This window comes from Schistocerca gregaria, chromosome 8, assembly GCF_023897955.1.
Source record: "Schistocerca gregaria isolate iqSchGreg1 chromosome 8, iqSchGreg1.2, whole genome shotgun sequence".
In the NCBI taxonomy this organism is placed as follows: domain Eukaryota; kingdom Metazoa; phylum Arthropoda; class Insecta; order Orthoptera; family Acrididae; genus Schistocerca; species Schistocerca gregaria.
The window spans coordinates 145,178,708-145,206,258 of NC_064927.1; the positions used below are offsets into that span (position 1 = coordinate 145,178,708).

General features: G+C 39.1%; 1 protein-coding gene across 4 annotated transcripts in view; it reads right to left on the reverse strand.

The window, feature by feature from the left end:
* LOC126284180 (lebercilin) overlaps positions 1 to 27,551 on the reverse strand; it is a 182,373-nt gene that overhangs the window by 109,178 nt on the left and 45,644 nt on the right. For 2 of the 4 annotated variants that reach the window (XM_049982922.1, XM_049982923.1), the window contains exons 2-5: positions 27,365 to 27,463; positions 21,508 to 21,611; positions 21,225 to 21,397; positions 62 to 211 (exon numbers count right to left, since the gene is read on the reverse strand). In XM_049982922.1, coding sequence (XP_049838879.1) covers positions 62 to 211; positions 21,225 to 21,397; positions 21,508 to 21,611; positions 27,365 to 27,426 — 489 coding nt within the window. In that variant the 5' untranslated portion in view covers positions 27,427 to 27,463. Of the gene's footprint in view, positions 1 to 61; positions 212 to 21,224; positions 21,401 to 21,507; positions 21,612 to 27,364; positions 27,464 to 27,551 lie in introns of all 4 variants that reach the window. The other 2 variants (XM_049982919.1, XM_049982921.1) reach the window with 1 other exon arrangement.

A 27,551-nucleotide genomic window follows, 5' to 3' on the forward strand; every position in this document is an offset into this window, starting at 1 on the left:
ACAAATTAACAGTAGTAGTACCATCTGCAATCTGAATGAACACAAAATGATTTTGCTTCACCTGTTTTATAGTGGCCCTTAGAGTACGAACTTCCTCTGTGTGTGCATTCAGAAGCACTGGAAGGTCAGCTTTTTTATCTTCAAATCGTTTCAATGCTAGATCTTGACGCTTCTGAAGTGTGCGTAGCATCCTGTTTTCAGTAGCTAGTTCCTAAAACAGTAAAAATTCAGATTAACATATCAACGAAAGGCATACATAAAATACAGAATATAACACCACCTAACACAGTGCTATGAACATGCAAAGCAGTAATTTACCAGAACTAGCACCTGAGCCAATATGAATGGACCTGTAACTGTTCAAAATGAAAAAGAGATGCCACATAAAAATTACTTGCTGCAACAAACACTTGGAAGTGACAATTATTTTAGAGAATATCCTACTCCTGGAAAAGAAACAAGACACAGATATACAACTCTTTAATGGCAGCAGGGATCAGTGTGCCCAATAGAGTACGAAGTACGGGAAATTTTTAAGCTTTATTTTTCAGTACATTAGTGTACCTGTCACGCTATATTATCTGTTGGATGAATCATTAGCCATAATTAAACAAAAAAAGATATTTCTATTCTCCTGTACGTATCACAGTTACTTGGCATTATTACTTGTATATTAGTAAATAAATAGTGAATGAATGGGACAACAGGAGAGGAGAAACTTTTCCTTTAAGTACCTATATTTTACCAAAATAGCTGTAAAAACTGTAACAATGGGTTTGTGAATCAAAAAGTGGGAAATATGTAAAACGTTTCTGCTGAGTTATGGTGAACATATATGCCTCTCAGCAGACTATTTTGTATAACTAGAAAGTTTATCATCATATCATGATGATGCAATATCAGAATACAAGAGAATTATAAACAGTAGAACATTCACTCTTTAGAAAATGTGTTTGTCATGCCACAACAATTAGGCTCAAACTAATACAGGTGCGGAAAATGTGAATAGAAGAGCTTTGCATAAAATGACAATAAGGTATTGTATGCTGCAATGTGACCACAGCATGATCTGTAAGGCTGCAGTGATCTTAAAGCTTTGTCCATAGTGTTGTATCAACATTACAGTATTAAAATGGGTATATACCTGTCTGTACTGATACAATCTGCTGCTGGCTTACGTGCAACTCGGTTGGCTTCCATGGTCCAAAAATTGCAAACTTGTCAAACTTCAATGGCACATGGATGCTGACATTGGCACAGAGGATACATGCCAAGTGTATAGCATGCGATTTCTTTGGATATATCATGCAATCTTCACTCCCAGATATTGAACTCATTGTGGAAAGCAAACAGTACATATAGGACATCTTAGAGCCTAAGCAGCAGCCTTCCTATCAGGCATTTGCACATGCTACGGCAACACTAAGAGATGGCCTCCTTCAAACAAAAGAGCTGACTTTGTTCGTTCAAACAAGAGCAGGTGCAAATGTTTCAGTGGCATAATATATTGGTAACTGAACACATTTGTGGTATGGATGGTCAGAAACTTGTTCATCAGAGTCTGCCAATTGCCTGTTCTAGCTTTGTGGACATGCATACAAACTTGTGAAGTGAAATTCCCCAGGAACATACACAGCCCTCTGTGATTTCTCACCACAGCATTCAAAAACTACGATTGCAGCACATAGAGGACATAGATATCATTGCAACTGCACAGACTACCCTATGTGCCTCCCGCCAGACCCAAATTCTCAACTTAACCCCACACTACTGATCCCCCTTGCCCATTATTCTCATTACTGATAAATGTTTTCTGTCATGGGCATTTACATCACTGAGAAGTGGTTTTGGGCCGGCTGACCTACAATTCCCTGCTTATGGAGAGTCCCTCATCTCGTTTTGATGCTGACAAGAGTTTGCGAGTGCGAAATTCAGTTCTGCAATGACTTCTGCAGTAGCTGTACTTTTATTTTTCATCACAATCCTCTTCAATTAATGGCTGTAACTGTCACTCCACACACACTTTCACCTGTGTTCTGACTTATCATAAGATGTTTTACTGCTTTCGCTTGAGGTGGAACAAATTTTTGATGTGGTGCCTGTTGAAACACCAAACATTTCGGCCACTTTGGTTGTGGAAGTGCCCACCATATGAGCACCTACAATTTTCCCATGTTCGAATCCACTTGGCTCCAACATATTGCACTCACAGCAACAGAGAACACTGTTCTGACCAAGACTTGACACTTGCAATGCACTGAGGACATTAATAGATGCCTTTCATGGTCAGATACGAGGGTTATCCACAAAGTACATTACATTTTGGAATTAAAAATAAATAAAGTATTGGAATTTTTTATTATATACAGATGAAAGTCACACTTAAATACTACTTTTCTACATAGTTGCCATTTAAATTAAGGCACTTATCATAGCGATGGACGAGCTTGGAAATTCCTTCGTCGTAAAATTCGGCCGCCTGTACCTTCAACCACGTGGTTACCTCTTCTTGAAGCTGTGCGTCTTCATCAAAACGCTGCATAGCCGACCATTGCTGGGAATAAGTGGAAGTCGCTCGGTGCCAAGTCGGGACTGTACGGCGGATGAGGAAACAACTCCCACTTAAAAGATTCGAACTTCACGAGTGACATTTGCCGTGTGGGCCAGGGTGTTGTTGTGAATCAGCAAGATCTTTGAGCCCAACTTTCCCCTGCGCTTGTTTTTTATTGCTCTTCTGAGGTTGTGCAGAGTTTGGCAATACCTTTGAGAGTTTATTGTAGTGCCACTTTCCAGAAATTCACAAAAATCACACCTTTTCTTTCCCAAAAGACAGTCTCCATCACCTTCCTTGCCAACATTGTCTGCATGCATTTCTTGGGTTTTTGGGGGGAATTTGTGTGCCCCCACTGCACTGACTGCAATTTTGTCTTGCAGTTCACATGCTTAACCCATGTTTCGTCACCAGTAACGATGCGATCAAGTAATGAGTTGGCATCTTTGTCGTAAGCGTCCAAAAACGTTAATGCTGCAGCCATTCACTGATTTTTGCGAATCTCTGTCAAGATTTTTGGTATCCATCTTGCACAAAACTTGTGGTAACCAAGCTTTTCGGTAATGATTTCGTGCAACAAATTTCGTGAAATTTGTGGAAAACTCAGAGAGAGTTCCGTTATTGTGAAATTACGGTATTCACGGACCGCGGCAGTCACTATGCAGGGTCTTCCACTTCGCTCTTCGTCATGAACGTTAGTTCGGCCATTTTTAAATTTTATGACCCATTGACGCACTCCACCCTCAGTGATTATGTTGTTCCCATACACTTCACAAAGCTGCCAATAGATTTCTATCGGTGTACAGCTTTTTGCAGTCAGAAACCTTATTACAGCACACACTTCACACTTCGCGGCATTTTCAATTAACGCCGACATTTGGAACTGTCACAGTAACTCAATGGAGTACAGCACGAACCTCTCACTAGCACGGCAGGGCGCCGACTGAGCGGCGGAATGCCATGACACCAAGATGGCCGCGCTAGCCCCACCCCTAACGGACACAAACGGAAACGTAATGTATTTTGTGGATAGCCCTCGTACTACAGTGCAACCTGCATGTTTGGTTAGCATCAGTATGTGTGTTCAGGCATGCATTTCTCGCAGTATTTCCAAATTTTTGTCCAACCCCTGAACCTTAAATGCTAAACTGAGATCATCTTCAATTATCTTATCATGATCAAAGCAATTTTTCACAAATACATCAATTTCTTTCTACGTTCAGTAACACAACGCCTGTTGATTCAGACACCTTATACTATCATTCATAAGAATTTTCACTCTTCAATAAAATATTTGCACGTACATGATTGTGTCATTATGTTGCTTATTACCTCTTGCAGGTGGCTTCATGAGGGTGATGTATGTACAATACCCTTATTCTTCGCAATGCATTCTCACTTAACGGAAATATTTAAAACTACAATATACAATGGAATTAGACATACTCAAACCTCTTTGCTCAGTTTAGGCGCATTTTGTTTCATTTATCTAATAACTGGCCTATGATTAAATGAAATATTTGTAATTTAATTAATAAAATCATTTTTGTTACAAAATTTCAAACTGGTCACAGTTGCAAACTTCTGTCAGTGTGTGTGTGTTTTGCATGGCAACTTCTCTTCAAGTTGAATGGTTGGTATGACCTTTTAGTTACTGCTCATTTTACACAAAGACAAATGCACAATAGTAAGTATTTCACAGACTGAAAATTGCAAGCACAGATTTATTGTAATCTATTTATTACTACAACAAAATACTTTACCCTGAAAAGATGGCAATAGTTTCAAAACAAATGTGCAATAGTAAGTATTTCACAGACTGAAAATTGCAAGCAAAGGTTTATTGTGATCTTCGGTAAATTGTTTTTGGGTATGTAATTTGCACTGTGACATACTGACCATCATTTCTGGTACTGCTCCAAGATGATATATTTGCATCTAACAACCAATGGCCTCTAAGAAATAAACAACTGAGGTGCTTCCTATACAAAGATGCAACAAAGTAATCAAACAAGTTCAAAGTTACATTTCTTGGTGGACAATTCCTGCACTGAAGCATGCCATATTATTTTCATGGTTAATTTTCAAAATTGTCCTGTTGGCACTGACTTCATGAAGAGACTGGGAGAACTGATGAGAGAGATTTAATCTTTTCCTACGACATGACATAAGGTTGTTGACCCAGTGCAACTTAATTTATACACTTTATGTTAGTATGGTGATGTGAATGGGTATTTTATGGAAAAGAAAATAAAGCCACAGAAAAACAGTGAGATGGTCTCAAAAATTCTGACATTATTTTTCTGCTGACCGTTGTGTTATCTCACAAATAGATACATAGGTACATGTATGATACAACACACTCGAATTATTTTTCTGATCATTAAATTATTTCTACTTTATGTTTTAAGGAAATATGTTCAAAACAAATAAACTTCAAATTAAATAGACAAAAGCCCTATCCATCGAGGCAATTACACATTGGTCAAGCATACAGTTCGAGCTTAACAAATGAGCAGCTTCTGCCATCTGTATTAGCATAATAAAAGCATACAAACAAGCAACATGTGACTATTTCAGTGATGTCTGGAATATGATTACTGTACAAGCTGTGTCACATGCATAATACAAAATTTGAAAAATTATGATGGGAGATCGAACAGTATAAAAGTAAGTCCTAATCCCTATACCCCTCCCCCCCAAAAGGCATCTTTTCAGATATTACATCTCATGTTAACAGAAGAATCAATTCTCAAACAAGTGATATTTTGGTCCTTTCTAAATGAGAAGGCCAGATATATAAATCTCAATAACAGACGCAGAAGCAACAGGTCAAAAGTAAACAGACAATTACTGGTATTAAAGAACAACCGCAATATTTTAACAGTAAGAGATGACAACAAAATATCAGTATATGTGTCAAAGACGGAGTACTGAATATAAGACATGGCCTCTAGGGCAAGTTTACTGTGTGTTCAATTTAAAGAGCATCCTGGTGAGTAATGGCACTGTAGTATTAGCTACATATATGTAATGTGGCATGTGGATCTGAGTTTTAGTACTAACTTTCTTTTCATGATGCTAGTTCACTGGTGGACACTGTCTGCAATAGGAATCAAATACAAGATCACTGCATGTGTTACCGAAGAGGAAGTGGCATTGCAAACAGTATTGAGGACTTACAATACGTAAATAGAACAGGAGAAGGGCAATGGAATATGAATAAAACACAATGACCAAATAAATTTTTTTTTTACTGTGGTCAGACATTGAGAACACAAAAAGCGACACTTAACTAGACAAACAAGACAAATGGAAAATCTGTGGAAATTTCAGTATTCCTATCAGACTTAAAATCTCTGCACTACAATGGCTTCGCTGAATAAAGACATATACTGATGTGTGTATCAAAATGCTACAGATTAATGTTTTTCCCACAAGCATCCAAAACATTAACAACCATTGTTAAAAATGGGAACCACAGTGTAAAATGAATATCTATGTAAAATGAATATCTTTATGTTGAATGAGGACCAACTTGGGAAACTGACACATATGAAGCTAAAGCTGAAAAAATTCAATTGTGTCAAGTGTACCAGTATATGAATAGGTTTTTAAAACAATACAAATGTTGGAGCCTGAACAAAAAGTAAATGATAGTAGTAACTCCAGACTGAACAACAATGAAATAATATGTAAAATAATGGAAAGGCTACAACTCACCTATAGCTGACTTATGTTTGGCACACTGAGACACACAAAAGAAAATTGTTTATACCAGTTTCCAAGCTCTTTCCCTTTCTCTGGAGGAAGCATACATTCACACAGAGAACCATACAGATACCCAAACATACACGACCATGGCCATGGCGGGGCTGACTGTTGTTAATTGCCAGTGGTCGCCTGGGGAGTGGGTAAGGAAGCATGAACAAACAAGGAAGGAGGAGGTAGTGGGATAAGTGCATAGCAAGATGAAGTTAAGAGGTCAGAGCATATTAAGATACGGGAGAGAGAGAGGGTTGGTTATTTGTAATGCCCAAACGGAATGCTGTATAGTATGGCTGTACAATAATGTTTGCTTTCACACATGGCACTGCCTTTTCCTTTTACAGGCTAGGAAATGGCGGTGACTGGATTGCAAAGGGTGGTTGAAGGGGGGCCGGGGGGGGGGGGGGGGGGGGAGGTGTATGGAACAGGTCTTGCACCTGGAATGGCCCATGGGGTGCAGGATTGGGAAGAGGATTGGAACAGGGATGGCCAAGGATAGTCTGTAGGTGGTGGAACATAACTTTGAGTGGTGTGGGTAGGATGTCCCTCACCTCAAGGCACAATGAGAGATAGTCAGAGCCCTTATGAAGGATGCTGTTGAGCTTTACAAGGCCAGGATGATACTATGTGATCAGTGGAGTGCTGGTCAGAGGCTGGTTAACAGGTATACTGATGTCAGATGAAAAGATGGCACTAGAAATCTGTTTCTGGATGAGTTAGACAGAATATTGTCTGTCAATAGGGGCTCTGGTAAGGTCATCGGTATATTTTGACAACTCCTGCTTTCCACTGCAGATGCAGCATCCACGGATGGTGAGGCTATAAGGAAGACTCTTTTTGACATGGAATGTATGACTGCTGTCAAATTGGAGTTCTTATTGGTGATTGGTGTGGTTGACAAGAACAGATGTATTCATGGAACCATCAGAAAAGTGGAAATCAACTTCTAAGAGGTGGCTTATTTTGTGGAGAATGACCAGGTGAAACCTATTTATGAGTATGTGCTGAAGTTATGGAGGAAAGGTTGTCGTTGCCATGATTCCAGATTATGAAAATGTCATCAATGAATCTGAATCAGGTCATGGGTTTTAAAGTGCTGACTGGAGAGCAACACTTCCTCCAGATGGCCCATAATGAGGGGGAAGTTGGTGTACAAGGATCATCCACAGTAACCAACAAGGAGGTTGGCGATAACAAGACATGAACTATGTTAAGGCAGTGAAGGAAGTGAGCAGTGTCTTGAATGAGAGGTTAAGGCAATATTTTTGAAGTGTTAGTCTACAAAGGCAGAGGTTCCTTCTGTGGAAGCATTATAACTATTCACAATGGGTTAACCAGTGGGGTTGGGTCTGTGGAACTTATAGAGCTAAAAGGTAGGTGTGCAGGGAGTTGCTGGTGTGAGGAGGGAGATGAAGGCAGAGGGAGATTTTAGGCTAGACTTAGGGCCTTTGCTTCTGGGATGGAATCATAGTTACCACCTTCTTTTTTGTCACTATGGATGCAACCTCCTAATACACCAACATCCCCCATGCCCATGACCTTGTTATCACGGAATGCTACCTTTCCCAATGTTCTCCTAAAACCAAACACACCATCTCTTTTCTAATCCTCATAACCAACCACATCCTGAACCACAATTATTTCATTTTTGAAGGTTAAATCTATAAACAAATCCATGTTACTGCTACAGGTTCTCACATGGACAATCCATTGCCACCTTATTTACAGGCCACCTGTAGGAACCCTTCCTCTCTGGTCCGCACCTAAAAGCCCTTCTCTGTTCAGATAGATCGATGATCTGGAAACATGGTCACGACAACCTTTGCTCTTTCATCCACAACCTCAATACTACTTCCTCATCCACTTCACCTCATCCTTCTCTACTCAACGAGCCACCTTTCTAGATGTCGATCTCCACCTCTCAGATGGCTTCATAAATATGTCTGTTCTATTGAGCGCACCGACTACCAATAGTATCCTAATTTTGACATGGGTCACCAGTTACACATTAAAAAATCTTGTCCTTGAAGCCTACTCACCAGTGGATGCCGCATCTGCAGTGGGAAGCAGGTGGTGTTAGAATGCACTGATAACCTTAACAGAACCTTATCGACAGACAATAACCTACACAGCTCATCCACAAACAGATCTCCAATGTCATTTCCTCCTCCGACTCCAGCAAACCTCTTAACCAACACTACTCTTATTACCCAATATCACCCGGGCCTTGAAAAGTTCCAGTTCCACCACCAAACCAATCTACAGAATATCGTTGTTCATCCCTATTCCAAACCTGCTCCCCATGGGTCATTCTCTTGTGGTTGACATAGGTGTAAGACCCATTCGTACAACCACTCACCCACCCCTTGCTACTGCAGTCCAGTCACGAGGCATTTCTTATCATATAAAAGACAGGGTCACATGTGAAAGCAGCCATGTAGTATATTAGCAATGCTGCAATTAATGTACAGAATTCTTTACAGGCATGGCAATCAACCAACTGTCTACTCGCATGAATGCTCAAAACAGTGCCAAAGCACGAACTTGACCATCCAGTTACCAAATGTGCTGCACACAACAACACAAATTATTTCTACAGCTACTTCACTAAGCAAGTCATTTGTATACTCCCTTCTAGCATTCGATTCTCAGAATTACGACGGAGGGAACCGTCTCTCCTGCGTATCCTGCACTCTCGGAATCCCCCTAGCCTAAGCCTCCACTGGCCTGTATCCCACTGCCTCACCTTACCTTTTCCCTTCTCTCTTCTGTGCACAGCACTCCTTCCCCATCTAGACCATGTACTGCCTTCTCCCAACACTCACCAGCCCTCCTCTCCATTTACCCCCCCCCCCTCTCTCTCTCTGTCTCTCTCTCCTCTCCTTCCTCCCTATCCCTTTTCAATTCCTGTCCATTCCTCTCTGTCACCCTCCTCTGCTTCACCTTCCTTTCATTTACTCCTCCCCCTATCTCTTACATCTGCTACACTCTGTACTCCCTTCATCTTGTTGTGCAGCCACTGAGCTACCTGTGGAAAGACCTGTCTCACACTATCCCACTTCTCTCTTCTCGCCTCATGCATCCTATCCTATCCCCTCATCACTGTGGACTGCACAGGCAACTGCAATCAATAACCAACAGCCAGTCTGGGTGTGGCCATGGACATGTGTGTTTGGGTGTCTGTCTGTGTGTGTGTGAATGTGTGTACTTCCACTACACAGAGGGCAAAACTTGAAACTGTTGTTGTGGTCTTCAGTCCAGAGACTGGTTTGATGCAGCTCTCCATGCTACCCTATCCTGTGCAAGTCTCTTCATCTCTGAATAACTACTGCAACCTACATCCATCTAGATCTGCTTAGTGTACTTCATCTCTTGGTGTCTCTCTATGATTTTTACTCTCCACACTTCCCTCCAATACTAAATTGATGATCCCTTGATGACTCAAAATATGTCCTACCAACCGATCCCTTCTTTTAATCAGGTTGTGCCACAAAGACCTCTTCTCCCCAATTCTATTCAGTACCTCCTCATTAGTTATGTGATCTACCCATCTAATCTTCAGTATTCTTCTGTAGCACCACATTTTGAAAGCTGTTCTTGTCTAAACTATTTATCATCCATATTTCACATCCATACATGGCTACACTCCATACAAATACTTTCACTAAAAGACTTCCTGGCACTTTAATCTATACCTAACGCTAACAAATTTCTCTTCTACAGAAACGCTTCCTCTTTACTTCAACCATCATCAGTTATTTTGCTCCCCAAATAGCGAAAGTCATCTACTATTTTAAGTTTCTCATTTCCTAATATAATTCAATCAGCATCACCTGATTTAATTAGACTACTTTCCATTATGTTTGTTTTGCTTTTGCTGATGTTCCTCTTATATCCTCCTTTCAAGACACTGTTCACTCCATTCAAATTATATTCCAGGTCCTTTGCTGTCTCTGACAGAATTACAATGTCATCGGCAAACCTCAAAGTCTTTATATCCCCTCCATGGATTTTAATTCCTAATCCAAATTTACTTTACTGCTTGCTCAATATACAGACTGAACAACATTGGGGATAGACTACAACCCTGTCTTACTCCCTTCTCAATCACTGCTTCCCTTTCATGTCCCTCGACTCTAATAATTGCCATCTGGTTTCTGTACAAATTGTAAATAGCCTTTTGCTTCCTATTTTTATCCCTACTGCCTTCACAATTTTAAAGGGAGTATTCCAGTCAACATTGCCAAAAGCATTCTCTAAGTCTCCAAATGCTAGAAATGTAGGTTTGCCTTTCCTTAATCTATCTTCTAAGATGTGTTGTAGGGTCAGTATTGCGTCAAATGTTCCATCATTTCTACAGAATCCAAACTGATTTTCCCCAAGGTCACCTTCTACCTGGTTTTCCATTCGTCCGTAAAAAATGTGTGTTAGTATTTTGCAGCCATGGCTTCTAAAATGATAGTTCAGTAATTTTCACACCTGTCAACACCTGCTTTCTTTGGGATTGGGATTGGGATTATTATATTCCTCTTGAAGCCTGAGGGAGTTTCACCTGTCTCATACATCTCGCTCACCAGATGGTAGAGTTTTCTCATGGCTGGCTCTCCCAAGGCTATAAGTTCTAATGGAATGTTGTCTAGTCCTGGGCCCTCATTTCGACTTAGGTCTTTCAGTGCTCTGTCAAACTCTTCATGCAATTTCATATCTCCCATTCACCTGTCTCATACATCTCGCTCACCAGATGGTAGAGTTTTCTCATGGCTGGCTCTCCCAAGGCTATAAGTTCTAATGGAATGTTGTCTAGTCCTGGGCCCTCATTTCGACTTAGGTCTTTCAGTGCTCTGTCAAACTCTTCATGCAATTTCATATCTCCCATTTTATCTTCATTTACCTTCTCTTCCACTTCCATAATATTTCCCTAAAGTACTTTGTCCTTGTATAGACCAACTGTATAATCCTTCCACCATTCTGCCTTCTCTTCTTTGCTTAGGACTAGTTCTCCATCTGAGCTCTTCATGTTCATGCAAGTGGTTCTCTTTTCTACAAAGGTCTCTTTAATTTTCCTGTAGTCAGTATCTATCTTACTCCCAGTGATATGTGCCTCTACGCCCTTACATTTGTCCTCTAGCCATCCTAGCTTATCCATTGTGCACTTCCTATCAACCTAATTTTTGATACGTTTGTATTCCATCTCGCCTGCTTCGTTTACTGCATTTTTATATTTTCTCCTTTCATCAATTAAATTCAAAATTTCTTCTGTTACCCAAGGATTTCTACTAGCCCTAATGTTTTTACCTACTAGATCCTCTGCTGCGATCACTTTTTCATCTCTCAAAGCTACCCATTCTTCTTCTACTGTACTTCTTTCCTGTTTTTATCAATTGTTCCCTAATGCTCGCTCTGAAACTCTCTACAACCTCTGGTTCTTTCAGTTCATCCAGGCCCCATCTTCTAAAATTCCCACCGTTTTGCAGTTTCTTCAGTTTTCATCTATAGTTCATAACCCATAAATTGTGGTCAGAGTCCACATCTGCCCATGAGATGTCTTACAATTTAAAACCTGGTTCCTAAATCTCTGTCTTATCATTATATAATCTATCTGAAACCTTCCAGTGACTCCAGGCCTCTTCCACGTATACAGTCTTCTTTCGTGATTTTTAAACCAAGTGTTAGCTATGATTAAGTTATGCTCTGTGCAGAATTCTACCACGTGGCTTCCTCTTTCATTCCTTACCCCCAGTCTATATTCACCAATTACTTTTCCTTCTCTTCCTTTCCCTACTATCGAATTCCAATCCCCCATGACTATTAAGTTTTTGTCTCCCTTAACTATCTGAATAATTTCTTTTATTGCATCATACATTTCTTCAATCTCTTCATCATCTGTGGAGCTATTTGGCATATGAACTTGTACTGCTGTGGAAGGTGTGAACTTCGTGTGTATTTTGGCTGGCTACAATAATGTGTTCACTATGCTGTTCATAGTAGCGTACCCACGCTACTCTTTCTTTTTTATTCATTATTAAACCTACTCCTGCATTATCCCTATTTGATTTCATATTTATAATCCTGTATTCACCTAACCATAAGTCTTGTTCTTCCTGCCTCCGAACTCCACAATTCCCACTATATCTAACTTTAACCTATCCATTTCCCTTTTTAAATTTTCTAACGTACCTGCCCGATTAAGGGATCTGACATTCCACACTCCGACCCATGGAAAGCCAGTTTTCTTTCTCCTGATAACAACTTCCTCTGCCCAGAGATCAGAATGAGGGACTGTTTTACCTCTGGAATATTTTACCCAACAGGACACCATCATTATTTAACCATACAGTAAACCTGCATGCCTTTGGGGAAAATTACGGCTGTAGTTTCTCCCTGCTTTCAACCATTCACATTCACAGTACCAGCACAGCAAGGCCATTTTGGTTAATGTTACAAGGCCAGTTTAGTCAATAACCCTGACCGTTGACCCTGCAAATACGGAAAAGGCTGTTGCCCCTCTTCAAGAATCATACTTTTGTCTGGCCTCTCAGCAGATACCCCTCTGCTGTGGTTGCACCTACGGTATGGATACCTGTATCGCTGAGGCACACAAGCCTCCCCACCAACGGCAATGTCCACGGTTCATGGAGGAGCTTGAAATTATAGATAACATTATTGGCAAACAACGATCTGTCAGATACGTAAAATTAGTAAAAAACAGTCTCAATCACACAGTCACTTATTAAAAATATAACTGCTGTGACTAGGGTCAGCACAGCTGTTCCAGCATTATCATCATCATCATCATCATCATCAGGCAAATGGTGCATTATCTGAAGATGGACTACTACTTAAGGCCAAAACTGGTCATATTTTTAGTAAATGACTGTGCGATTGGGACTGCTTTTTACTAATTATAAAAGCTCAAAAGCTAATGTAAATAGTGCCACACGTCAGTCAGCTACAGTTGAGTGGTTGCCTTCCCTATATTTTATGTATTATAACTGGAGAATGATATATGCATACGTCAAGGATACTGTAACAGATATCCACTGGTACATTTTTTTACAAAACTTTTTTGTTAAATGAACTTATATTTTAAACAATGGAAAATCCAAAGTGAAATAGAGCCTTAGCACCTGATGATGGCAGGGCAGCAGTGTGTGTGTGGTTTTGTCTAAGCCTGACGGAGGGCTTAGTCCAATCAGTAATAATGTCTAGCAGTCCGTCTGCCACCTAATGCCTCTTCTAATGTGGTGAGTACTAATCTAAATTTCACTGTTGAATTTATTTTTAAAATATTCTGAAGAAACGAAACAGGGAAGGTAAAAGAATGCAGAGAATGAAAGTCTAAGTAAGCAACTGTATGTGTTGTGATCAAAGATGATCCATCAGTATTATTATAGGAAAAAAGGGGAATGAGGGAGGGTGGCCGGGAGTGGGGGGGGGGGGGGGGGGGGGGGGGGGAAGGAAGGAACAAATGATGAAACTTTATGAGGTTAACATCTGAACTCAGTGCTACTGAAAACATCTGTTTCTTGATGTATATGAATGGTACCTTTCTCATCTGGCCCCTTGGCTCTGAAGAATTCAATCACTTCTTAGGCCACAAGAGTCTGTATATCCTAAAATCAAATTTACCCAGAGAGCAACAAGATAATTACTTCACTTTATGACTCATCACAATAAAATGCAAAGAGAATGGATGCCTGGAGCACAGTGTTTATAGAAGCTCATAAACACCAGTTTGTAATTACATGGGCCACTTGACATCATCCAATTATAATGCGACATTTCTGAGCTTGTAGAAAGCAGAATTTTGTGAGGTGTTTTAAGATTCAATTGCCCAGAGGTACTTGCTTGTATCTGCAACAAGGAGCTGATGGGTCAGCCCTCCCTACTCCTTGTAAAGTGTCATCAGGCACTGTCACAAAGCATGCTAAATGTTGGGATCCAAGCCCAGTAGGTTTGCTTAGGTGTTGAAGACTTTCTGGTGAAATGAAATTTTCTCCCACTAAGAGTAGAATAATGTGAAAATATCTGCCAGAGGACAGAACTTATCAAAGAAGTGTTATTTGCATGAGAAATATGACGGCCAATGAGAATGCACAACTTTTCATCAAAAAATAATTAATCTGCACCTCTAGTCTGAATGGCAGAAAGGCCCCAATGTTTAAACAATGTTAAGAATCCTTGGGGCTCACAAATAAATCTCTTGGTAGCCCTCCTGGGTATAGGTGGTGAGTTATGGACGGTCTGAGGTGAGAGTGACAGTGTAACATATTTCTGAAGTCAGTTGTTAGTGGCCCATAGTGTTCAACAAACTTATTTTTCCACACAATTGTCAGTCAGAAACTTCATATTAAATTGTGGAGATATCAGCAAGCAGGAGGTGATGCTGACAGAAGAGATGGACTTGTGGATGTACAATTATCGGTACACATATAAATTCAAATCGCCTGTTCACTTCTTTCTGTGTATTCAGGCTAATCTCAAAAACTAGAGTAGAGATTTTGGTATCGTTTTTATCATAGACTGAATTATGTGGAGGGTTTGTGTATATGATTCACAAACATTTTGAGAAAACTGTCCAAACTGTAATGAGTTGTGAAATGCCACTGTGAAGATGATGCCATTGCCATCTACATCTACACTTTGTGAATCACCATGAGGTGTACGGCAGAGGGTAAATCCCATTGTGCTAGTTATTAAGGTTTCTTCCCGTTCCATTCAGATATGGATAATGGGGAGAACAATTGTTCGAATGCCTCTGTGCGTGCAGAAATTATTCTAATCTTATCATCATGGTCCATATGTGAGCGGTATGTAGGGGCTTATAGTATATTCCTTAAGTAATCTTTAACAGCCGGTTCTTGGAACTTTTTTAATAGACTTTCTTGGGATAGTTTACTTCTATCTTCAAGAGCCTTGTAGTTCAGTTACTTCAGTATCTCTGTGACACTCCCCACAGATTAAACAAACCTGTGACTATTCATGCTACCCTTCTCTGTATATGTTCAATGTCCACTGTTAGTCCAATCTGGCATGCATCCTACACAGTTGATTAATATTCTGGAACTGGTTGCACCAGTGACTTGTAAGGAATCTTCTTTGTAGACTGATTGCACTTTCCCAGTATTCTACCAATAAACCGAGGTCTGCCTCCTGCTTTACCAAAAACTGATCCTATGCGATCATTTCATTTCATGTCCCTACAAGTGTTACACTCGGTATCTGTATGAGTTGGCCGATTCCGACAGACTTATTGATATTATAGGAATGTACCTTTTTTTTTTCATTTTGTGAAGGGCACAATTTTACATTTCTGAATGCTTAGAGCTAGTTGCCAATCTCTGCACTACATTGAAATCTTATCAACATCTGACTGAATATTTATGCAGCTTCTTTCAGATAGTACTTCATTATAGATAACAGCATTATCTGCAAAAACCTGATTTTACTATTAATATTGTCTGTAAGGTCATTTATATTCAATGTGTCCGCCTGCTTAGCTGGGTGGTAATTTGCTTGCTTCCCATGCACTGGTCCTGGGTTCAATTACCGGCTAGGATGAAGATTTTCTCCGCTCCTCTCATCCTCATCGTCAGCTGCAAGTCACAAAATGTGACACCGAATGAAATAAGACTAGCACTTGGCAGCTGAATCCGACTGGGACATCCCGGTCAACAGTGCCATACAATCATTTCATTCTTTCAATATGAACAGCGAAAGTCCCAACACACTTTCCTGGGGTACAACTGAAGTCACTTCTACATTTGACAATGACTCCCCATCCAAGAAAACATGCTGTGTTATCCCTACCAAAAAGTAAACAATGCAATTGCAAATTTCACTTGATACCCCATATGATCGTACTTTTGACAATAAACGTAGGTGCAGTACTGAATCGAATGCTTTCTGTAAATCAAGAAATACTGCATCTACCTGGCTGCCTTAAACCAAAGCTTTCAGTATGTCACGTGACAAAATTGCGAATTGGGTTTCACATGATTTATGTTTTCGGAATCCATACTGGTTGGCACTGACAAGGTCATTCAGTTCAAGATGCCTCATTATGTTTGAGCTCAGAATATGTTCCACAATTCTACAACAAATAGATGTCAAGGATATTGGACAGTAGTTTTGTGCATTACGTCTACTACCCTTCTTGTAGACAGGTGTGACCTGTGCCTTTCTCCAAGAACTGCACATGGTTTTTTGTTTGGAGGATCTATGATAAATTATAGCTAGAATGGGGCTAACTTAGGCGGAAATTCAATTTAGAATCTGACAGGGATCCCATCGAGACCTGGAGCATTGTTCGATTGTAACAATTGGAGCCGTTTCTCAACTGATTTGAAAATGGAGTTGAGCATTTCAGCTTTCGCTTTGGTACCCTCAATATAAGTTCCTGTCTCATTCGCTAGGGACTGGACACTAACTTTGGTACCACTAACAGCCTTTACATACGGCCAGAATTTTTTTCAGTTCTGTGAAATCACTTGACAATATTCTTACAAACTGTTCTACTGGGTACATATCTTTCCAGTGCAGGGTCAACTATTCTTTTAAATTTCAGTGAGATTTCTAGTGGTGGAAGGCAAAACTCCTCGGATCCCTAGCTCTAAACAATGCAATGTAGCTATGGCTAAACTAAGTGGGTGTGAACATACCGCTTCCTTCACTGTTCCGACAACAGAAGGAATGGATTTGGTACGGCACGGGTGTGAATGCAACCCCAGTATTATTTGTATGGACACTTTAAAATTAAGCTGCTTGTCTTGCACACCACAAAGATTGTTCCTATGCTTGCAAGTTGTTGCTACTGGTTTACTGTCCCTAGCCCTACAGTTTTTAAGTAAATTTGATTTATGTCTAACGAATTTTTTTTTTTTAAATACATAAATTGTGATAAAATGATTATGTGTAGCCTACTTCACAACTAAGGTGTTATACAGCAAAAAAATAAAACATAGTATTTGTTGAAAATATTTTATTTCAGTAATTACAACAAAAATTAAAATATTGTGAAAGTGAAAACACTAGTTTAAATATCTTGTTGAGCCACCTTTTGCATCTATGAGAGCCTTAATACGACGTGGCACACTGTTGACGCAGGACTATATTGTTTCCTGCATTTGTGGATGATGATCCACACATGGATGATCTTCTCTAAGAGCTGTGATTTTGTTGTGATGACATCTTTTGCCACCTCCCTCTTCATTAGCTTCCATACATTTTCTATGGGGTTCATGTTGGGACTATTACCTGGCCAGTCTAACAGAGGGATATTTCGTTCCTTCAGAAAGGATTTAACTGACCTGGCTGTGTGACATGGAGCTCCATCTTCCATAAAAATAAACAGTTCCCCATTTGGAAACCATTCTCTGAGCTGTGGTATTAACCATTTCTGCAGGACGTCCTTGTATTGGTCTTGCCTCATTATGCCTTTAACTATGTAAAGACGTTTTGTACCCTTACCACAGATGACAGACCAAATCATCACCTTAGTCGCATGTTTTACAGTCTGAATAATGCAGTCAGGATGGAAGTTTTCTCCTATTTGATGGTGCACATACTTAGATTTGTTAGTTAAAATTTCAAACGTCCTACGATTGTTAAAGTATACCTGTAAAAATTATGAAACACAATTAATATGCTATGAATAAATGTACATAGGTTATATCATATCATAAACAATAATTTTAAAGTTAAATTACCAATCTCCAGAAGTCCACATCCTTATCCCACCACTGTTTAGTCCACTTCACATGCTTTGCTTTCATTGAGGCTGTTAACTTTGGTTTTCTAGTGGGTCGACAGGCCTTGAAATCAATATCCTTCAACTTTCTGCAAACAGTGCGTTCAGATGCATTCACATTAGCCTCTTCCAGTTGAGATTTTATCTGTTTCGTTGTTGCAAATCTGTTTTCTAGGTAAATTCTTTTGAGAAATCTTTCTGATCTTGGGGTGAAAATTGGTTTTTGTCCACATTTATTCTTCCTTCTGGGGCTTAATTCTTCACCTGAATCAATTTTTCTTTATCCGCCTCACGCTAGCTTCTGATATTTCCAACCTCCATGAAATTTCCCAATTGGAATACATTTTTGTATTAACAAAACCATTTTAAAGGTCACAATTAGTAATATATAGCTTTTAAACAATCAATTGTAATGTCGATATTACAAAATCGATAATCAGAGTGAATAAAGTATTACACCAGTTACATGCGAGAATGTTACTGAACAGGTCCTTTCCTGTACACTGCACTCTGCACACTGATACCTACAATAAGTCAACAATTCAATGTCAGGTAGCAACAACATATACAAAATTCAACAACTGTCATAAATTTTCCAATTAATCACATTAAATATAGTACTCAAGATGTAATTATTACAAATAACATTAAAAATGTGCAGTGTGTCTAATAATTTGGCCCAGGGCAGTAAAACTTATTGAATAAACATCAAAAAACAAGTAAATTTATTTCAACACAAACCCTGCTCATTAAAGATAGATATGATAGGAAAACAAAAGAAATAATAACAAAAGAAAAACAGGAAAAATTCTATCAACTTCTCAACTAGCAGCAGATTCACAGGGCCATAGAGAGGCTATAAGGCTTAGTACTTCTTGAAATCTGGGATTCTTTCAGAGAATACATAAGGGACTTGTTCTGAACCAAGAACACTATAACTTTATTGCATGAAAACGCATGAACACACGACACACAAAGCACATACAATGCACAATACACAATACACAAGAGGCCAATGGAGCATTGAGCTCCAACCTATAGTAATTAGTTATTCTGGTAGTTACAGCATTTTCTTCCTTTGCAAAGAAGTGAGTACTGTGCTCATTTCCATTCTTCTTCAATGCTGGTTGATGAGTCATGCTACATGCTGCCACCAGTGCATAGGGTCCGAAGTGGCACGAGCACAGACAAGTGCAGCAACTGCCCCTCTACGAAGATCATATGGTAGGCACACCTTCCATTTCGATGTCCAGTGAAGGAGGCTGTGGCAAAGGCAGCAGAACAGGTGGCACTGGCTGCGATGGAGGCAGCCATGGCAGATGTGTCGGCATGGGAGCAGAGGTCCATTCTTGGCCCCCAACAGCTAAAGGGGGCACCCACAGCACAGGAGACAGCTGTGAAGGCGTCTGCAGCCATGACAGGGAAGGCCACTGTGTAGGAGTCGGCCGGGCAGAGAGAGGATGCGAGAGTGGCGGGGGTGCTCCTACTGCGCAGCCACCTACGGGAGGTCACAGTTACTCGAAGTGCCGCAACTCCCTCCCCTCAACAGTGTATATGACGCAGAGGCTTCAACCACAGCGACTCTCGATCACTGTCGGTACACATTTCGCTTGGTGGCCAAAACCACAAGCCCATATATCTGGAAGCATTGTGGCACCAGTGTTAGCAAATGACCTGGTGTCAGCTGCTGCAGATATAGCAGAGTCTGGGGCTGATGGCTGTGCAGTAACTCTGCCAGAACTGAGGAACTGGTAAAGAGCCACTTTCAGTGACACATCCAGGATGTCTTTTTTCATCTGCTTCTTAAATGTTCGTACTAGTCATTCTACCTCCTCATGCAGCATGAACATTCGGTAAATGTTTCTCTGCAGAGGCACCAGACACTATTATGTCATCTAAATAGATGATGGATGCATCCTGGAACTGACAAAATAAGTTGCTTTAAAAAGTGTTGAAAAAAGCTGGTGTGCTTGCCATACCCAAAGGCAAACACTGTTGTTGATAAGGCCCAAAAGGTGCATTGATAACTGGAACGCATTAAGATTCCTCGTCTAGTGGCAGCTGTACACACTCCCCCCCTCTCCCCCCAGTAATTCTGTCAACAGCTCAGCAGGGTGTGGTAAACAATAGGTATCAATGATTGGCTGTGCATTAGTTGACTTTTTATAAAATCACCATAGAGGTGTAATTTACCTGTAGGTCTTTTTTTTCCTGTCACCACTGGTGTTGATCATTCACTAGAAGAAATAGGTCAAATAATGTCAAGGAATTGAAGACGATCTAATTCTACTTTTACTTGAACCCATAAAGTTATCAGTACTGGGCAAGACCAGAAAAAACAGGGACAGGCACACTGCTTCATCTTTAAATGAGCCTAAAATTCTGTTGCTTAACCCAATTCTGGAGAAAATAAAGAGAAAAATTCAGCACAGACACCATGTAACTGTCAATATTGAACTTGATCAGAAACCAAATGCACTTTCTCATCGATGAATAATTGAAAAGGTTTAAAAGAACCCGCATCAAACAGATTTTCATTGTAAGCATTTTCCACGACTAGGAATATTAATGAACAAACCACAGTGTTTTAAGTTACAGATGCAAAAAATTGTTCAAGAATGGGAATCTGTTGTTGGTTATAACTCACCAGCCTCCATTACAGTGGAGCTGCAGTGGGAGAACCCCCAAACACTGTAACTTTATTAGATGAAACAACATAAACACATGTGAGACAAAGTACATGCAACAGACGCCACAAAAGTTGTCGACAGAGCCTTGCACTCCAGGCTATGTAGTCATTAATTCTGACAGAGAATGCAGCTAGCAGGCTGAACCCCAACTGCTGGCGTACTAGCACACTGGGTGGACTCAAGTGGCTTAATCAAGCACAAAATTCAAATGCAAACTATGAAGTGGCGCCACACAAATTTGGTAGTTACAGCAGCATCCATACTCATGAGAGACACACTTCAAAAGGAGGGTAACAAATTAAGAAACCTTAGGTTGTAAATGGCAATAAACCTGGTTTTTGTACATACTGACTTACTGCTGCACTGAATCTATGGTTGTAAGCATTCTGCATTAATTGGTTGTATCATGGAGCTTCAAGTCATCCAAAAAGGGAGAAAACAAAAACAGTGTGTGGGGAATACTTACATTAATTTGGAAATGTGCATCATTCAGTTCATTTTGAAGCTGTTTTAAACGTAACATTCTTGCAGAAAGGACCTTCTGAGCAATGCTATTCATGTTGCCTTTGGAATTAGCATTGAGCAAAACATATCGTGCTCCCAAGTTAGAAGCTGATGCACGATATGGATTTCCTGGTGCTGCTGGACATAAAAATTATGTATCTCGGGGTGTCAGAAAGTATACCTATTATAGTTACACACCTAAAGGACACAAAAAATTAACTCCTTTCTCTATCCCTGTAGCATACCTGTGCAAGTTTTCCTTCTCTTCTCCAGCAAGACATTATTTTTACTTCTATTTGACTGATTGCCATCACTAGATTCTGAACAGAATGTTTCATCACTGTAATTCCTGTACAAAAATGAAAAATACAACATGGCACATAAAATTATAGCACAAAAATCACATGCATGACTTTCACCACATTTACTTGACCCCAGAACCACATGACCAGCAGGGCGTGGCATTATTCATATTCACCAAATTAATAGATAACTGTAGAAGATTATCACTGACAACGAACCTAGCGTCATCAGTATGTCCTTCCTACACAGACTGCTTGGGCAGAGGGTACGATTACGATTTTCCTACTTACGAATCGATTTCAGTGGGAAAGCTACTATTTAACAAGATATGTTGTTTTCCCTATCTTCAGTACTTTCAGTCCTGTGGCTGTTATCTGAAACATGTGATGACTTTGTAGGAAACAAGTACAGTGATGAATGCATGACACTGGGAATGATTTCCAGACAGCTGTGCATATACCATCAAGTGCTTCAGCGTGTCCTCATAAAATACCGTGATAAAAACTTGCGATAATCTGACTGAAGTGCCATTACTTCCAGGTGTAATAATACTGTGAATGACTAATAGTTCATTATTATAATAGCCACACTGATATTTATCGAACAATAACAGCTAACTACATGGTATAATCATAAAGTCCTAAATGGACATTTGTTCTTCAGCTAATACAAATCATTTATTTGCCAAATTTGTATTATCAGATACATTTCAGGAGTGAATAATAAAGTAGATTTTCAATTTTTTTTAGTTTTTCAGAATCGTGAAAATAAAGTAGATTTTCAATTTTTGTTTAGTTTTTCAGAATCCTATCACCTTTCTTTGTGTCTGAAGAGAGCTCATTAAGACCTTTTCATCACAATACAGAATCCTATTCTATGCTGTAGAAAAGAAGAAGACGTAGTCTGCATATGAATTATTTTTGCAACAGACATTGTGGTCCTTTAAATCACCTGGAACTCATTTTTTTTAGTGACAAAAACAAGTAGGGAGTAAAAGTACTAAGAAAATACTGTAATAATATTGTAAATTTTCAAGAAGTCTCTCTATGATTTGCAGTTATCTACTTCAGATGATACTCTTACTACCTGTTTTTGCTGAATAAGCACTTTCTTTACTTTTGCCGCACTGCCTCAAAGACACTTCTGTTCAAACAATGATCCACTTCAATGTGTGAGACATTTTTCTTTTTCATCAAGATGTTAGCTTTCTAAAGATAAATAGCAGAAATCATCACGTAAACAATCGCCAATACCCACTCCATACAATACAACAACCCGCATCATCATGTTTCTTGAATATTTCGCAAACCACAGCATCAACCGAAAAAGTCCCCCAGTACAAAATTAAGCTGAGAAAAACTAGTCTGCTACTCTAAGACACTATAAATAACACCATTGCTCTAACTGCTGTCATAGCGTAATGGATAGCATACTAGACTGGTAAGGCAAAGGTGGAGGATTCAAATCCCTGTCACAATGGTTTCCACCATTAGTTTTCTTCAATTATTTGGTTCAAAAGTGATGTTTTTAAAATTTCTGATCCTTTGACACAACACTTTCTTATCTCTTCTAATTTTTCCACTGGGCTCAAAATCATTGGTGCATTTGTTGTTACCCATCACAAATCAGTTCTTTATTGTTTATTGGTTTCCTCTTGCATTGTTCTATGTGTGTGCAGCATATGAAATGTACAACAATGCAAATTCATCAACCAACAAATGTCACAATGAAAGAATGGAGAAATTTGATGAAGAAGAGAGGAGAACTTTAACAAATATCTTAAGCTATGTACTGTCTATTTATGAGGAGAGATCTCTCCTTTCTGAAAAGTCTGCTGATTTTATGAATGCAAACACAATAATGATAGGCAAACAAATTGCAGAGGAAACGATTTGTCTCATGATGGAGAGTGTTATTGTTCAGGGCGAGGATCTCATTTTAAACAGTGAGACTGATGAAGAGGATTTATATGATGAAGTAAGCCATCCATATTACTATCTTTAATTTTCGGATTTTCTTGTCCACCATTAACATGAAAAATTTGTTCTTTGCAGTGTACCCTCAATGATGAAGACATGGATGAATGTTTTAACCTATCCAATCTACAAGCACACATATATTCCATTAAAATAGAAAGTAAAAACAGTTGCATTTGCTGAAGCCCATCCCAATTACTCAATGAAAAGTATCCAACAAAGTGGTTTTTCTCATTTACGCAGAAGAGAATACTTGAGGAAATGGAAATAAGGTGTCAAACAAGGAGAAAGTGAATTCAATAAGATGTGCTGCATCTAATTATAATGAAACATTTGAAAAATTTAAGGATGCTCGGATGTGGCACGAACAACTGACAATGTGTACACTGCAACAATGGATATTGCCATACCGTATTTGTTGGAACACTTTTCATTATTTGCAAATGGGAAGCAGCCAAAGAATTTTAAAATAAAACACAGAATGTATAACAGAAAAGTGACTAAATTTGTTAGTGCAAATGATGTTGCAACACTTGAAGAAGCTGTAGAAGCATCAGAATGGCTTAGAAAAATAGTAGTGCTGATAATGGGTGATTACAATCCAATTCCACAAAACAATACTGATCAAATGGGTTGCAATTATGAATCAACATATCATTAATCATTGGTGCATCAGGAATCAAAAACAATTTTGATGGGAAAGAGAAATTTAACAAAAGCTACACATTTGTATACAGCGCAATGTGCTTTGACATACACCAGTGAACTGCTACCACACGTGTTCCTATATATGCACGAAGTTTGAAATAAATTAAACCTAGGGGTGCTAAAGAAATTGAACATTTCGAGCTACAACATGAAAATGTGATTGTCACCTGCTCACAATCAGGAAAATCAAAAGAACTTGCAATCTGTAATGGAAAAAAAAAAGTTACTTGTTGAGTCATGGAGTGCTCGGATGAACAACACATTATACAATGAAATATTTCTGAACAGTGCTGCAAAAACTACATGCACTGTGAAAATTATTCCTCCACAGTGTACTCCCCTGTGTCAGCCATGTGACATACTTTTTTATCATATGATGAAAAATACTATTAAAAAAAACCTTCAGGGTGCACCTGAATTTCTTCAAGATAAATGTGAAATTGCTAAATGTGAAGACGTAATCAAACTACATGCAATTGTTCACTGGATTCTATGAGCACCAGCTTTTCGAAAAACGATTTGCCTGGTATAGATCAAACTTAAGTAATAAAAAGACAGTATTTTGTAATGTCAATAAAGGGTGCTTCCCGTTGAATCTGATGAAGAAGCAATGTGAATGTAGAAAGGTAGCTTTACATTTTGTCCTCTGTGTAAGAACAAGTTGTGTTTTAAATGTTTATATGGCAATTACCATCCACAAATTGTACATATCACAATGAAAACTAAATTTTTGTAACTGCTCCACAAACAATAGGGATTCTGATAACTATTTTTTAAAATTGCTTGATACTTTTAAATTATTAAATATTGCAAATATACAAATAAAAAATAATTAAAACCAGGTGGGCAAAGATTCTAAATGAAGAAAGGATGACAGGAAATCAATATAAGAACAAATAAAAAAGTTAATATGATGATTAAAACAATGTGGGAAAGGATAAGAAAAATAATCATAGACGTAATTTCGATAAAAATTAAAAAACACCACACATTAATGGAATGTGGCAGGATTTGAACCCACCACCTTTAATTTACCAGTCTAACATGCTATTCATTACACTACAATGACAATTTGACAAATAGTGTTAATTATAATGCTCTAGAGCAGCTAATACCCCCCCCCCCCCCCCTCCGGGCATTTGCCCATAAACAAGTGATACCTGGGATCCTCACCTCCACCACTAAATAGCTGGTAGCAAAAAGTCAATCCCACCGCTGGGGACCTCTCCTTATAAGACTAATAGTTTTCGCACTGCAGGGGATGGAAAAATGTCATTATTAAAAATGGTTGTTTAATAGTATAAAAGTAATGTTTATAGTTAAATGAAGTGGGTTAGGAACAATTATTTAATGTTTGTTCAACATCTAAGTGCAGTAAATCCTTTTTAAAGGAGAAACTGTGTTCTGAGGATGTAACAGAGTAGAAAAGCGAGGTGGACATAAATAGCATGAAGGAAGGTAAGTTGATGGATTGTGATCATGCATTTCTCTACCTCACAAGTCTGCAAAAAGAAGAGTGTCAGATAGTTCTCTGCCATATTACATCACAAAATGCAACCACGGGGCACTACACAAAGTTACATTGCGGCTTATCTTATGAATCACTGGTGACGCTGTGCGAAGACACTCCCAAGAAACGCTACTTCCTCTACCACGAAAGCTGCTGATCTACAGCTGTTAAGTGAGCTTTGATGTAAAATACGTTCCTATAAGCAATGGGTGAGAAGTGCTTAATTTGTAGTGAGATGCTGTCATGTGCCTACATAGTGTTGGTGGGAAAAGGATTGGATCAGTAAATGTGGAATGTTGCTGCTGTCTGTCATTGACAATAAATTGTAAAACCATGCAACCATGTTGTAGCCACTAGGTGATGAATTAATAAATGATCAGAAAGATACTGCACTTCTCTCACCATTAATTGTGTTACTAGTAAACTGTACAAATCTCTCCCATCCAGGATTTGCTGGGACTTGTTGAGCGGGCTGCACTGAGTGGAATCACTTACCACACACCAGCAGCTTGCAAGGAGGATGTCAATGTGTCTGATGGAATAGGACTGACCGTGTTTAAACCTAGAAGAGTGAACACATTGCTTGACGTGCTGAAATATCAGAAGTTCCATAACATCTAAGTGACCTACTTCTGTTACAGAGGGGGCCAACTGAAGCCTCTCAGCCTCTTAAGACGCTGGGAGGTCTGAGGAGATGCACTTGACACCTTCAAATTGTGAAAAGTACTCCAGCCACTGATAGTGGAGACAATTAAATTGACATTGTTGAATACATATTGACAGCATGTTACACTTGGGGCAGAGTCTTAAGTGTGGTACACAGTTCACAGCTCCAGCTGTAGAACCCTTTGAAAGAATAGCTTATTTAAGAACTACAAATAAGTGCTCAGTTAATAAACTGAAGATAACTCCACTGTATAAAAACGAGCTCAGTGGCATTATTTGTCTACTCACGAGAGAACTGGTTAAGAAACACTAAGGAGGTAGTTTATCTGTACACTGAAACATGAGTAGCAATCTTGATGGGGAAAGTTACTTTTCCTGGAGGAACACTACAGCTGTCATAGAGGATGACTAAAAACCAATTTCCCTGTAGCTTTGAAGATTAGTGTGCATAGATTAACACACATTGCATCCACATGAATTTCTAGGGATAGTATCAGTAATTAATACCTGTGTTCCTTGTACTGTTAACATACCTCATGGAAAACGAACACTTCCTGGCATATCTGCACATTGTGTCACCAGTGATTCGCAAGGCAAGCTGAGAAGGGTTGGTATAACTTTGTGAAATACCCTGTAGTTGCTTTTTGCAAATAGGTGGTAGAGAGAATGGGGAATAGCCTCTTCATTTTGCAGACGTATGAAGGACGGAAGTGCATGACAACAATCCAGCAACCAACCTTTCCTCATGTTTCTAACCTCCAACTCCACCTTGCCACCCTTTTACACTACCGTAACACAATTCAACCTTTAATAAGGTTCTACTGGACTTAATGTGGTACAAACATTAAGTATTCATTCTTAACCCACTTCATTAAACAATAAACTTCAATTTTACACCTCTAAACAATTTCTCTTCTTTAATTTGCACGTATTCCTTACCTTACTGGAGAAAGTTTGTCCTTTTCTGAAGGAACATGATCAACAGAAACTTCACCTTCCATATTTTTATCAATGCAGTTCCTTTCATTTATGGTACCTCTGCGAAAGTAAAACATATTTTTGTTAAGGATCAAAAAATTAGTTTTCTTCATTTTAATATTTTTACTTAGGTTATGATAAAACAGTA